The sequence below is a fragment of the Erpetoichthys calabaricus genome, chromosome 2 (assembly GCF_900747795.2).
Source record: "Erpetoichthys calabaricus chromosome 2, fErpCal1.3, whole genome shotgun sequence".
NCBI classification, from domain to species: Eukaryota; Metazoa; Chordata; class Cladistia; order Polypteriformes; family Polypteridae; genus Erpetoichthys; species Erpetoichthys calabaricus.
The window spans coordinates 54,412,815-54,427,841 of NC_041395.2; the positions used below are offsets into that span (position 1 = coordinate 54,412,815).

Here is a 15,027-nt window from a genome sequence, read left to right on the forward strand (position 1 = left end):
AGAATTTTGAGACGGACTCGGCACTGGCGGTGGGGGGAATGGGATAGCAGGCTGTTTGTGCTGACTGACAAATTTGCAAAACAAAATACACTGATGGAGAGGTGCAAAGGAATTTAAGGTGGCCCAGGATTGCAAGTTTTTTCGTAGGCTTCAGGGATTCTAGTGTTAAATACAAGTGAAGCATAATTTTGGTTGTTGCAGACTTAACGTTTGGAAAATGAACCTTCTTTTGAAATATTAGTATTTTATTAAACATAGAGACACTTTATTAAATGCAGATAACAAAATACAGAGCTTAATTAGTGGCAAAAAAATACCAGATACAGTATATGAAGAAATATATTTTAATGGATGACTTTCAAATATTCAGATGTTTATGTAAACTCACATCTGCTATTGATTTTTAAAGGATGTAATCCAGATTGCACAAATGTGCATAAAACTTGCTTTCAAAACTGTTGGACTTTTAAATACATTACTTTTTGTTCACACATAGCTTCAAGCAACACTAGCAGCATAAAAGCCAGATTTGAAAATATTGCAAAACAAAAAGAGGAAGATGACCGAAGGAAAGCTGAAGAAGAACGAACCCGTCGACTTGTTAACGAAAAACAAGAGCAAGAAGAAGCCAGGAACAGGCAGGAGGTATTTTTCATCTTTAATTACATAATCACCAAATAATGAAAAGGGCTTTCCGCATCTTATACCTAAAATCTCTGCTACTGTGGTTTGGGTTATAAATGTCAGTAGTATTCTCTAAATATTAACTGAAAACCTGACTAGTGGATAAACATTTTGATGAGCTTTCTGCTGTTAATTATCTAATCAAAGTAATCATTTTTTGTTGGACTTGTTAGCTTCCTAAATATAGAAATAGACTCTGAGTTTAATAGTTGGATTTTACTGTATTTTGAAGGAGGCTGGTGTGATAAAGGAAAATGAGACTCCCATTTCAGTATCGGAACCAGATTTCCAAGAAAAACCTGCCAGCCCTTCATATGAGGTATATTAATTTGCTTGTAAACCAGAAAATCACCAATTTTAATTACAGATTATATCCATTGTTAACTGAATTCTGCTTTTATATATTTTCACCAGGAAAAACATGTTTATGGAGATGAGTCCGATCAAAGTATATCCTCTTCATCTCAGGCTTACAAGTCAGAACCCAGTTATGGAATGCAAGAGTCGGAGCACCAAGAGCCAAGCTATGAGAAAGAGTCAGAGCCTACATATCAACAAGACATTTATCAAAACACAGATGAAGATGGACATTATGTAAGAGGTATGTGGTTTTAAAAGTTCTTTCCCTTTTAGCTGAACAAACAATAACTTTTTTGGCACTTCCTGTCAAGGTGCTTTTCATTTTACATATGTAAAATCCACCACTTTTTACATGAGAAAATATTATAGGACACTCCTTCACCACCACCATTTGGACACAACAGCTAGCAATAGTTTTATATGACCACACTTTAATTAATGGCAAAATGTTAAAAGGAAAAATAGTTTCAAATTCAATTAAATTAATTCAGTTAAAATGCAGAGATTTGTTAAAGTGAAATTTCTAACCAGCTTAACTATGGAAAGAAAATGACACATTTTGTAAAAGTTAAAAGTATGTAGATAATGATAATAATTGGAGAAATTTCCAAATTGTAAGTTTTTTTTTTGGAATAATTTAAGGAATCTATGCATTTTAATTTAACTAAATTCATTCGTTTATCGGCACCCCACAATTTTATTTTTAGTCACATATGACCAACAAATTCTTAGTACAAGGAAAAAAAAATATTTTTTACTTTTTAGTGCATTTATGAATAAAAAGTCACTTAAAAATCTTTTTATGTATTTTTTTTTTAATTTAAAAAATATGTTGTCTGGTTGTTTAGCTTACAATGAGACTAATGGATTCAAAGGTCCGTAGGTGAATGAAAAGTTTGCCGAATACGTTCAACTTTGAAGCAGCATAAGTTATGATTCAAGAAAATCCGTCTTTCATGTCTAAGGCATCCTTGTTTTAATGAAAGGAAACTAGAAATCATTTTTTTTTCTTGAGGTAAGAGTAGATTGTCTTTTAGCTTGTCTGCTCTCAGTCTACATCATGTGTGGAATTATGACAACCTGACGAGCTACCATCACCAAAATATACACTTCTTATCCTACTTTTTGCCCCTAAAGTTCTACATTTTCAGAAGTTATGTTTTGCCATAGCTTGTGATAACAGACAAATGCATGTTCACATCATATGATTGTTTTTTTTCCTAAATGGTGCTTGCTTGAAGCATTTTATATTTGGAGTTACTTTAAATATTCTACAGAGCAAGATTCACACTGAGTAGTACAAAGTGAAAAGAGAACATAAGAGTTTTATTGAACTTTATACAGATAACAATCAATCTGTAAATGCATGGGTATTTAATGCAAAATTCTTGCTGATCCTGGCGCTGTTAGGCAGGAATGACAGCTCTGACATACCTGCCGAAGCAAGCATGAAAGGAGCTCTGTGAGCAGCAGTGGCAGTGCTGAGGACTCTAGGGCAAAGGCACAGGCCACAGAACAGGCACTTGTTGAGCCTGTAAACTATGGCCTTGTTTGGAGGCTCTATTAGCTGAACCTCACATGACAGGTTACTAGTACAGAGTGCATGTTTGCTAGTAAAATTCTGACAGAGATTGTGTTTCTGATGCATAGCCGGCAAAGAGCCAAGGAAAAGAGTGGTTTCCTCTGACCCTGAGTGAGTGGAGTGAGGCAGGAGCCCGTATCACAACATGGTGTAAGCAGACGCTGAAATAATGAAATAAGCTTCTGTATAGTGAGAAAAATAAAAGCAATTGTGCCTTTTTTAGTTGTTATTGCCTAGTTGTCTACAGAACAAAGACAGCAATTCATGTCATTGCATCAACATTATGTTTCAATAACAGTGCTTGGCAATGACATTCCTAGGTGAACCCACACCTCTGGCTCAGAAAGCAGAAAACAAGCAGGGGGAGCAAAATGCATGGTCTCCTTTTAAAATGGCAGAACAGTGTTTTGCTTTATGGTTTTTTTTTCCTTCTTAAATTGACATGGATACTATGTTTTTCAATATGTATGCAATCTCATGACAAAGATTAATACATTTTTAGGTTGAAAAATGGATGTATTTGGTAAGTTTTAAGGCTTTTTCATTCACCTGTAAACTTGTGTATCCATTAGCCCAGTGGTTCTCAAAGTCGGTCCTGGGGGGCCCACTGTGGCTTCAGGTTTTTGCTTCAACTAGATTCATAATCAGTGAGCAACTGCTAACACTGATCTCAATTAATTAGCTGTTTTTTTCTCATCTCTTATTCTACATTAAGAAAGCACAGTGGCATGATTTTTACATTTATTATAAGACATTTAGAAATATTTCCATTTTTGCTATAGATTTAAATGCTTAACTTTTGTTGCTTTCTTTATATTTTGCCCTTTCTCTGTGCAGTTTTCCCCCTTTGTTGTATCTTATTAATGACAATTAAAAACTAGCAGAGCAGACACCCATAAGGACACTGAATCATGAAAGGCTGCAACTACTTTAGCGTTAGACCCACTAATTAGAAAACAATGGATTAATTAAACAATTAGAACACCTGGAAAAGTAGATTGAACGTCAAGATGAAAATATTGTTAAAAAGAAAAAAAATACATTATTCCCATTTAACTGCTTAGTACATTTTAATATATTTTTTTTTTTCCCAAAACTTAAATTTTCTAAATTCCATATTGTTCCCAAAACACAGAATCTGGGCAATAACAGTTCACCTAACTAACCCAGGATTCCAGTTAAAAACAGAAGTAGGTTGAAACAAAAACCCGCAGCCACAGGGGGTCCACATGACCGACACTGAGAACCCCTGCATTAGCCCCATTGCAAGCTGCAAGAATACAGAACAGACCTTTAAAATTTATAAAATACACTTCATTTTAGACTGAAGTTGTGTGGCAAATTAATATATGCTATGATTGTGAAGAAATATTGACTTGAAAAATACTGAAATTATTCTATAAGTAAGAGATACAGTGCCCTTAATTGTGAAATGTTAAAAGGTCTGGAACCAACTAGCTTGACAGTAGATTGGAGTATGATTAGTTAAGGTAGTAATGCTTGCACAAACATTACAAATCTGAGTTATACTAAATGAAAAGGAAATCATTTCCTTGAATGAAGACTGTGATAGGTACAGTACATGGGTTGCAGGAGTAAACGTGTTACTGATGGTATCAAATATGATCTTATGATTATATCTACTAATTTAATTAATTTACTATAGTGGACATAATCCTAAGGAAAAAAAAATCTGTCTTTTTTTTAGAAAAAAAAGTTCGAGGCAGGCTGAAAAAGTTCATGAAAATTACCTGTAGAAAGTTGTTTGAGGATGCGAGAGCTGTTCATATTCTGCAAGACAAGACCTGAGGCAGTCAGAAATACCCAGACCCTCAGAACCACTAGATTGCAGATTTATACCAAGGGTAAAGGCAAGATCCAAAGTATGGTAGAACGTTAATGGTTGAAAGGATGCTGGAGGTGATGGACACAAAATTACAGATAGTAAAAACAGAAGAATTATAATGTTCGTTGTTATAAATAGGAATTAATCCAATTATAATCTCAAATATAACTTATTTAAATAAGAGTCCTCTGCCATTCTGGGTTTAAAGATTTTGTAAACTAAAGGAATTTTCACATTTTATAAGTTATGCTTATTTAAGGAATTACTCCACACAGAAGTTTATTACCTAAAATCTGTTCTCAGACACCAATTAAGAGGGAAAAGTAAACCTACTATATAATGGATATACAGTACAACATCCTTTAATTATGCCAATGTATACCTACAGCTCGTTATTGGCAAGGCATCAAATTAACCCCCGAAATTTCTTCTGAGAAAATATGTAATGCTTGTTGCAGAATTTCAGATTGTGTAATTGCCTTGTATACAAATATGCTATACATTATGGCTTTAATCATGGCTGATGTGTTATTTGTTGAGAAAATGAGTTTTCCTTTATGTTGATTTGTAAGTGATATTGGCTAATAGATGTGCCCTTCATTGACCATCATTTCTCATGCACTCATGGTACTGCCGGATCTTTTGTGCTTATCATTCTCCATTTCTGAATTAATACCACAGACCATTACTACACAGGAGTGATTTTATTGGTCTCAACTTTGTTGTGCACAGATTTGATATTTCTGCATGATTTAGTCTGTCTTGATAATTTATTAGTAGTTGAGTGCTGAAGTCAACTAAATACTCCTTGTGCTTGCGCAATTAAACATAAAAAAATACCCTTTTGCTTTAATAATGAAAACTGATACCATTCTGCAAGTTGCATGTTGGTATTATTGCTATTACTATTATGGAATCGAAATCCGTTTACTATATAACCTTTTTTGTGTGCTGTATTTTTTGAGCAACTTGTAGAGACTGAGTATAGAATCTCCCTGCAGCACTGTTATCTGCAGCATGTTCTTTTTTCATGAGGGCTAGAACTATGCGTCAAGAAAGAAAATCTGATGAGTAATAACCTCATACTGCCAGCGGGAATTTAAATAGACCCCTAATGTACCTGAAATAACCATAACAGCTGTTTTTCTTTAAGGGACCTCCTCATCTTCAAAAACCTAGGTTATTCCTTGCAGATGTCCTTGAAATTACTAAGGAGTCCTTTTTTGATTTAAATATTAACAATAAAGGGTTATATTTTAAAAGCATATACATGAAAAAAATAATCTATTTTATTTAATAGAAGAGCAGAATTACGAAGAATATGCAGATGAACTTGGACTGACAGCAGTGGCTTTGTATGATTACCAAGCTGGTAAGATGTGCATGTCTATTCTAAAAATGAATTTTGGTTTGCATCTGGGAAGTTGACTTTAGTGTCCCAACTCATAGAATGGAGGAAAAAATAAAAATCAATGTCTTGCTAAGATAATAAATATTTCAAAGGTGTTGAGATGTTCTTATAAGCAGATATTCACTCATATGTGAAGTGGTTTGAAATATTTCCTTTAGAGCCCCTGTTGTGCTCAGTTTTTCTGCAGCACATTGCATCCAGGCTTGCTAAAAGTTCATTCAGTTTCAGCTGAAAGAAACAGTACTATTGACAGTATCTGTACTTTTTAAAAATGCATTATTGTCATCCTTTATTTGAGTGCAAGGATTGTTTTTTCTAATTTAAAGCCATGTAGTCATAATTCATATGAAGTGAAAAATTGTAATTTTAATGTTGCAGTGGTTTTTAAGGCTACTGCCCTTATTGTTTGAATGTAGCATGTAGAATGCTGATTTTTTTTATATTATTGCACAAGCCTTGTATTCCTGTACATAATTGAGACAAGAGACTGCTTTTAATGTAGGATTTAGAGGAGGCAAGTGTCAAAGTAGTTATTGTTCACCATGTATCAACCAAATTACTAGCTTGTTTTTGAAAGATGTTTTTTGAGGGTGCTGAATCCAAATATGGCATCAGAATTCCTTTTGACAGATGATGGTTCAAAATCAAAAAACACTTTAGAGAAACAAGTAATATATTTTTTAAATTTGTTACTGAGACTTAAAAATTTTACGTTCCAGATATAATTGTTTTAAATATTAAGTCACTTGTTGTTTCTGAAAGTATTTCAACAGATGTCAGAAATACTCCATTCCACTTTTAAGGCTCTCCATCTGAGTGATTTTCCTAGTAGAGCATCTCCCTATGTTCATCAGAGAGCACTTTCATTTGGATTTTTGTTTTCAGAAAACATGTGAGTGTAGGAAAGGAGTTTTTAATGTCATGTTGCACCCAAGTGCTAGGCAGGAAGAGAGGAGCTTCTTAACTAGCATCTCATAGTTTTCCACCTTTGCACAACGAAGAAAATTGCACGTGCTTTTTTTTCCTATTTTCAAAGGAAGGGTTATATTCTTTTTCCGTTTGCTTACCTTATTACATGGGCAAGATAATGGATGGATCGATCCAACCTAGCATGTTACTATAACAACCACGTAAACTACAGCTTTCTATTTTCTGGACAATAAAAAGGCATATTTGTAACCTTGTAAATATATTTTCCTGGCTATTTTGAAGGAGTAAGAAGAGAGAAAAAAATACTGATTGAGAGCAAACATTATTTAGTAAATACTTCACTTTGGATTGTTTCCACCTCCGTTAATATTTAGAACAAAGAGGACTGCCATTTTTCAGCTCCAGATATACTTAAAATAATAATCTGAGTATGAAATACTTGAGTATCATTGAATCTGATGTTTCCTTGAAACAGTTTGTGGTCATGAAGTTCTAGCAAGTTGAGATGATTTTTGTTTCAGACCAGTGAAATGTAATAAGGTAAACAAAAAAAAAAAAATTAAAAACAAATTGCAAAAACACCAAAAATGTGTTTGTATTTATAATGACAAAGCATAGCTTAGGTGTTGCTTATGTAAATATATCATGGAATAAATATATTATCATAAAAATTTTAGACTTTTTAAAATTTTTTGTCTTTGTGAGCAGTTTTTGTAATTTCTTAATTTACAGCTGCTTGAAATCAAAGTACGTTTCTCAGTAATGCTGCATGTAATGGTGGATTGAGTGAAACCTTTGTACAGAAACTTAAATGAGAGCTATGATTTATTTTGTATTAATGTTTTATTACTTTTTTTTTAAGCTGGTGATGATGAGATTTCCTTTGATCCCGATGACATCATTACTAATATTGAAATGATCGATGAGGGCTGGTGGAGAGGCGTATGTAAAGGAGCATATGGGCTCTTCCCTGCTAATTATGTGGAGCTCCGCCAGTAATGCACTTTGCCATTCAGTGGATTTTGCCTTAATAATAATAATATGCAGTTCTGCTTCCAAATGCTACACATCTTCTCTCTTTAAAGCAAAACATTTTTCTTTAATGTTGGCTGTGCCACTTTGTAATTTCCATAAGCAAATATTTGTTTCATTGTTTTCCAGATAGGGCCCAGCACTTAGTATGACGCATATTGGTTTTTGATCAGCAAATGCTGTTTCCAATTTCTAGCCATATTGAATCAAAGCAATCATGTGACAGGTGTCATAGAAATATGTTCAGCTTTGCCGCTGCAATATCTTTTCTTATTACAAAGAAAATTGAATGTGTTGATTTGGAATATAGACTATTTGATAATATAACAGAATTATTGCCGTTACATTCCTTGAACTCAGTTTCACTTTTGTGTAGCGCATATTGATCACACTTTTTAAAACTGATTTTGTGATCACTAATTTTTTAGCTTTCAAATGATGGCTTAAACCCTTAAGAACTGTTAAATTTGTGACTGCTATAGTTTATGAGCGTTTGCTAGGAGGCTCACCAAAGACTTGTGTAAAAAAAAAAAAAAAAAAAAATTAATGTAACAAAATAAGTCCTGCAGATGTTTTTTAATGGACTTGAGAATTTAAAATGTTCAGCAGGCCTGCATCTGCAAAATCCTGCTTTGCACATCCCTTCATGCAACATTTCATGCTAATTCGCAAAATGCTTGCATAAATACAATTTACATATCTTTTAATGTCTTTAGTCCTTAGTGTAAAATGTATGTGTGTAATTTGCCATAAGACATTTCCATGGTTGCACACATTTTTAAGAAATTATAGCCCTTGAGTTTTATTTTTGCCATTTCTTTTGTGTTCAAGCAACAATTTTAATATCTCATATTGAATTGCATAAATAATCAGAAATGGACCAATTTGATTTAAGAACACCTGTAATGGACTTTAAATGGGTTGATCAAAAAAAAGGTAAATATCAAAATATTTATGATAATGAACAGGACAATCTAAACAGTTGTTGCACATAGAGTATTTGTTTTAAATTTCAGTGGTTGACTTTATTACTGATTTGTTTGCATGTATTTGTTTAATCATTATTGGGTTGGGTTTTATAATGCAGTAATGTATATTATTTTTATCTTTATATCAGCTTGCATAAAACACTACATGAATACCTTTACAATTAGCTTTTTTTTATTTTTTTTTTCCTTTGGTAAATAAAGTTTCCTGTAAAATGTGTCTAGTGTGCATTTCTTTAAATGTGCCTCTTTATTTTAGAATATTTAAACAGGAGTAAGACTCAAACATTAGGTGTGAATGAATGGTGATGTCTTTTGAGGAGGCAGAAATGATGATCAACACAGTAGAGGTATGGGCATGGTGAAAGTCTTGAGGTAAGTCTGCATTAGGGTTCTGTTCTGAGTCCATTGCTTTTATGTTGCCATCGTTGTAGTGGTGGAGGTGGTGACCATAGAAGTATGTGAAGAATTGCCATCCTCTTTGATGCTTTTGATGATCTTGATTTGAAGGCAAAAACTGAAGTGGAAGAAGATACTGAAATGGTAAGCTAGTTTGGAAAACGAAGTAAATGTAGAAAAGAAAAAAAGTTTGGTCACAAAGCCAAAGGGAGAGGACACATACAAGAGGTGTGTACATGGCAGTTTGTGATAAATGTCTTTGAGAAAGTTATTCCCGTGCACACTTTTTCAGAAATTGGCATAAAAGATGTAGTGATGTGAAGAGTTGTCAGAAGGGACCAAGTGGTATCCTTTGTAGAATGTCTGTGAGAGGGGTGTGGTAGGTGTAAGTTTAGATATCATCACTGGATGGCTTTTGGAAAATAAAGGAAGCGTTACTACTTGGGGGAAATGTTTAGTGCAGATGGAGGTGTGAGTACAGCGGTGATAACTAAGGTGAAAGGCACATGGAGTTAATTTCAGGAGCTGCTCCCATTCACACTTTGACATTGAAGGGTAAAAAAGGGTCAAAAAGCTGTATGAAAATGTGCTCCATGAAAGAGCATGAAAGCTGAAAAGAACGGAGATGCGGATGAGCAGATGTGTGTCAAAAAATGAGAAGAGAATGTGTTGATCTGGAGGTGACATACAGTTAGGTCCATAAATATTTGGACAGAGACAACTTTTTTCTCATTTTGGTTCTGTACATTACCACAATGAATTTTAAATGAAACAGCTCAGATGCAGTTGAAGTGCAGACTTGCGGCTTTAAGTCAGTGGGGTGAACAAAACGATTGCATAAAAATGTGAGGCAACTAAAGCATTTTTTTTTAACACAATCCCTTCATTTCAGGGGCTCAAAAGTAATTGGACAAATTAAATAAATGGAAATAAAAATTTCATTTCTAATACTTGATTGAAAACCCTTTGCTGCCAATGGCAGCCTGAAGTCTTGAACTCATGGACATCACCAGATGCTGGGTTTCCTCCTTTTTAATGCTCTGCCAGGCCTTTACTGCAGCAGCTTTAAGTTGCTGTTTGTTTGTGCGCCTTTCTGTCTGAAGTTTAGTCTTCAACAAGTGAAATGCATGCTCAGTTGGGTTAAGATCAGGTGACTGACTTGGCCATTCAAGAATTTTCCACTTCTTTGCTTTAATAAACTCCTGGGTTGCTTTGGCTGTATGTTTTGGGTCATTGTCCATCTGTATCATGAAGTGCTGCCCAATCAATTTGACTGCATTTAGCTGGATTTGAGCAGACAGTATGTCTCTGAACACCTCAGAATTCATTTGGCTGCTTCTGTCCTGTGTCACATCATCAATAAACACTAGTGTCCCTGTGCCACTGGCAGCCATGCACGCCCAAGCCGTCACACTGCCTCCACCGTGTTTTACAGATGGTGTGGTATGCTTTGGATAATGAGCTGTTCCACGCCTTCTCTATACTTTTTTCTTGCCATCATTCTGGTAGAGGTTGATCTTGGTTTCATCTGGCCAAAGAATGTTTTTCCAGAACTGTGCTGGCTTTTCTAGATGTTCTTTAGCAAAGTCCAATCTAGCCTTTCTATTCTTGAGGCTTATGAGTGGCTTGCACCTTGCAGTGCACCCTCTGTGTTTACTTTCATGCAGTCTTCTCTTTATGGTAGACTTGGATATCAATATGCCTACCCCCTGGAGAGTGTTGTTCACTTGGTTGGCTGTTGTGAAGGGGTTTCTCTTCACCATGGAAAGGATTCTGCGATCATCCACCACTGTTGTCTTCCGTGGACGTCCAGGTCTTTTTGCGTTGCTGAGTTCACCAGTGCTTGCTTTCTTTCTCAGGATGTACCAAACTGTAGATTTGGCACTCGTAATATTGTAGCAATTTCTCGGGTGGGTTTTTTCTGTTTTCGCAGCTTAAGGATGGCTTCTTTCACCTGCATGGAGAGCTCCACATGCAAGCACCACACCTCAAATCAACTCCAGGCCTTTTATCTGCTTAATTGATAACGACATAACGACGGACTTGCCCACACCTGCCCATGAAATAGCCTTGGAGTCAATTGTCCAAATACTTTTGAGCCCCTGAAATGAAGGGATTGTGTTAAAAATAATGCTTTAGTTGCCTCACATTTTTATGCAATCGTTTTGTTCACCCCACTGAATTAAAGCTGAAAGTCTGCACTTCAACTGCATCTGAGTTGTTTCATTTAAAATTCATTGTGGTAATGTACAGAACCAAAATGAGAAAAAAATTGTCTCTGTCCAAATATTTCTGGACCTAACTGTATGTGTTGTGCTGAGGATATGCTAACTAAGGTAATTTGAGCCTGAGGAGCAAAAGAAAATGATTGTGTCATTAGGTGTACAAAGATGGAAAAAGGGCTGGGTTGAATAATGAGGCTAAGAGGAATACCAAAGAAGACCTAGTTGGAAATGGTGTCAGATGATATTAAAGTTGTGAATCTTGCCATAAGGATGCCTGCAATCACAGAGAATGTAGATGAAATATAGGTGGAGAGCCAGCCAAAATGAAAGTGGTTATTAAGCTGGTAAAGATAATAAAAGAACATGTTATATGCTCACTTGTCATCTGTTTTTTTCCAGGTTACAGGGGTTGTAATTCAGTGTCCCAACTGCATTTTCCAGTTGGTGCAGACTAGATGACAATTGTTTTCCTTCTAGTGAGTCATCGATTTCCTTTGGATGGGCCATATCCAATACACCTTCAGCGGTAGACAACCAGAAAACATTCTGACTAGATGTCCCAGACACTTTAAATTTTGGTTTCAGGTTCTAGTCTGAGCTCCTACTTGATTTATAAGGCTTTCTGATTTATTATGGAGAGTGAATCCACTGTCTAGGAACCCTAGTTTGGCAGCCTGTATCCAAGAAACTTGTGACAGTGTCCACTTGGTAACAGGGACTAAAAGTGCATACACTCACTTTCTTGTAGAAGCATCACCTATAGTGTACAAGTCATCTGATTGGCTAAGAGTAAATACAAATAAATGATACAAAGTAGCAGTTTTTAAATGGTGTTTCCTCTGAGCCTATAGTGAGTTTTTTGTCTTTGTGAGGCAGTGCTACGCTTTATCTATACTGAAGCTATAGAAGGCAAGCAAGATTAACCACTGGATCATTCCCAGTAGAATAAGGTCTAATTCTGAGCTTTCCAAATGAAAGTTTGAAAAATGTCATGTACAAAATTGTGTGTATCATTACAAAATAATTTGTCTTATTATGAATGATTTTATTTGATGAATGTTGCTGATTAATACTAAAGATTTTTTTATTTTTAATAAATTTGCAAAAATCTCAGACTTTTTTTATGTTGTCATTATGGGGTGTTGTGTGTAGAATTCTGAGGAAAAAATGAATTTAATCCATTTTGGAATAAGGCTGTAACATAACAAAATGTGGAAAAAGTGATGCGCTGTATGTGTGTGTGTATGTATGTATATATATATATATATATTTAATACACACACAGGGTGGTCCAGATGTAATTATGCAACTGTTTGACTGACAACCATCTCCCCGCCCCGCCATTTTGGAATGCAGGGCAGGTGCTGCCATCTATCGGCAACAAAAAGAATTTTAAGTGAAATCTCTTATGTGCAGGGCAGGTGCTGTGAATTCTCTATGTAATAAACTTTATACTAAATAAAAAGTTATAGCATAATGAAAATTGCATAATTAGATCTGGACCAACCTATATATGTGATGGGCTGGCGCCCTTGCTGGGGTTTGTTTCCTGCCTTGCGCCCTGAGTTGGCTGGGATTGGCTCCAGCAGACCCCCATGACCCTGTAGTTAGGATATAGCAGGTTGGATAATGGATGGATGGATATATATTTATATATATTTTATATTTATAGTTGAACGGTATACTAGCTGACCTTAAAGAGAATATTACAGATATTGTCACTGGATAGGGAACACTGATTGTGCACTGGCAGCACAGCACCGCATGGCTAATTATGCATGCAAATAATTACTATATATAAGGTGTTTCTTTCTCTTAAGTAAAAGAAGAAAATAAAAAGCATCTGAAGGGATACATGGAAAACAAAAAAGACATTCTTTGCTGCTCCTGGAGTCAGCTTCACACACCAGAACAAGCCAGTCCCATGCCACTGCTTCATGGCCCGAGTCTCTGACTGTAATGATGTATGTTTTATTTACTTATTGCTAGATTGTGGCCATTTGTTGTATTTTGTTTGTGGTGTTCATTCACTCTTCACCTTTGTTGTTTTAGCACAATGTCAGCTCATATCACATATTTGGTGACAATAATCAGTCCAGCATAGTTGACAGACTTTTTCCTAGCTCTCGAGAACACTTTAAAGACCACTGTACCAATATAATCCACTCCAAACTAGTTTAGCTCCTCCTTACCTATTGACTTTTAAGCATTTTGTGCAGTTCAGGTGATGTGGTCCTGAAGTACTGGAGGAGTTATTTTGGAAGAGCTATCCCTCCTTCCAGAATTTATTATTCAGACTGTTGCGAGTTGAGCTCATTGAACTCAAAGTTGAGCTCATTGAGCTCAAAGTTGACTAATGCAAAGGCATTTTTTCATGTTGACTTTCACTTCAATATAATGTATTCACTCATACAGAGCTTGCTCTACCGGAATACTTACAGATGATGTAAAGTGAATAATGCATACTAAGCAGTAGCAATATCTGACTGATATGGAGGTACCAGACATACTTATGTACCGACCCTGTAAAACTCTTGCTTAATGAAACAAATAATTAAAATATGTCAAACTATATATTCAAATAACATTGTGAGTTTGAAGGGTCACGTCCAGCAGGTGATATTTAGTAATTCAGACAGGAAGGTGGGGAGTAAGGTGTGAATGAAATGCGTTTCTTTTATGAATGGCTTGCCCAACTCTTAAATCTCTGAGAAACAACAGTGTGACAATTTTATTTGCATTTATGAAGCACTTTATCTCTACATAATTTAAAGCAGACATACAAGAAGATAACTAATAAACAGATTTCACAAATTAGTACGAAAGATTCAACCACAAGTGATGGTTTAAAAACCTCAATTTGTAAGTTAGTTTTTACAAGGAGAAATCAATGAATTTGTTTGATGTGGTCACAGATTTAAAAAAAAAAAAAAGATGAACATGTCAGTGTGATGTGTGAGTTTGGTTGTCTTTGAATGGGAATGAGAATGCCTGTCGACCACTGACATAGATAAGGAATCGGGTTTTCTTTTGCTTTCTAATTCCAGTAAAGACATGTAAACTGAAATGAAGAACAGAAGAGCATGTCTGCTTTAGGGAAGCCAAAGAAAAACAGAAAACAAATAATCTGAGGTCCATAGGATTAACTGCGCAAAATTGAGGTAGGTTACATTAATAAATGTATCTTAAAGTGTATAAAGTCGTGTTTGCTGAGACCTGTTCTCAAAGTTTCATTACAGTTAGTACACAATGATGTAATGTGTAGTAGTGGTCCTATTTACAGTAACTGGTTCCTTTTGGAACAAATTGGCCAATCTAAGGATATGAAACACAGTAAGTGACTTTGAAACTCACCTATGGACTGAGCTATGGCATCCCATGCTGCCTTTGCCTAGGAGAATAATTCACAGTATGGTCCTCAATGATGTTAATTCAGGACAATTTTACTGTCCAATGGGCATCCTTCAGCTGCGTGTATATGTGGGTAAAAGCAGAATTTAAAAAGCAAATTACAGTAAATGGATTCTTTCTTTAGTAGCTTATTTTCTTGTCTTTATATCCTACCCATGGCT

The 15,027-nt window shown here is 35.3% G+C and overlaps 1 protein-coding gene across 2 annotated transcripts in view; it reads left to right on the forward strand.

Annotated features, from left to right (window-relative positions):
* LOC114645899 (src substrate cortactin-like) overlaps nt 1-9,051 on the forward strand; it is an 87,658-nt gene extending 78,607 nt beyond the window's left edge. For both annotated transcript variants that reach the window (XM_028793810.2, XM_028793811.2), the window contains 5 exons: nt 497-645; nt 917-1,003; nt 1,099-1,285; nt 5,773-5,844; nt 7,676-9,051. In XM_028793810.2, the coding sequence (XP_028649643.1) occupies nt 497-645; nt 917-1,003; nt 1,099-1,285; nt 5,773-5,844; nt 7,676-7,812 (632 nt within the window). In that variant the 3' untranslated portion in view covers nt 7,813-9,051. The remainder of the gene's footprint in view (nt 1-496; nt 646-916; nt 1,004-1,098; nt 1,286-5,772; nt 5,845-7,675) is intronic.
* Nucleotides 9,052-15,027: the final 5,976 nt, after the last annotated feature.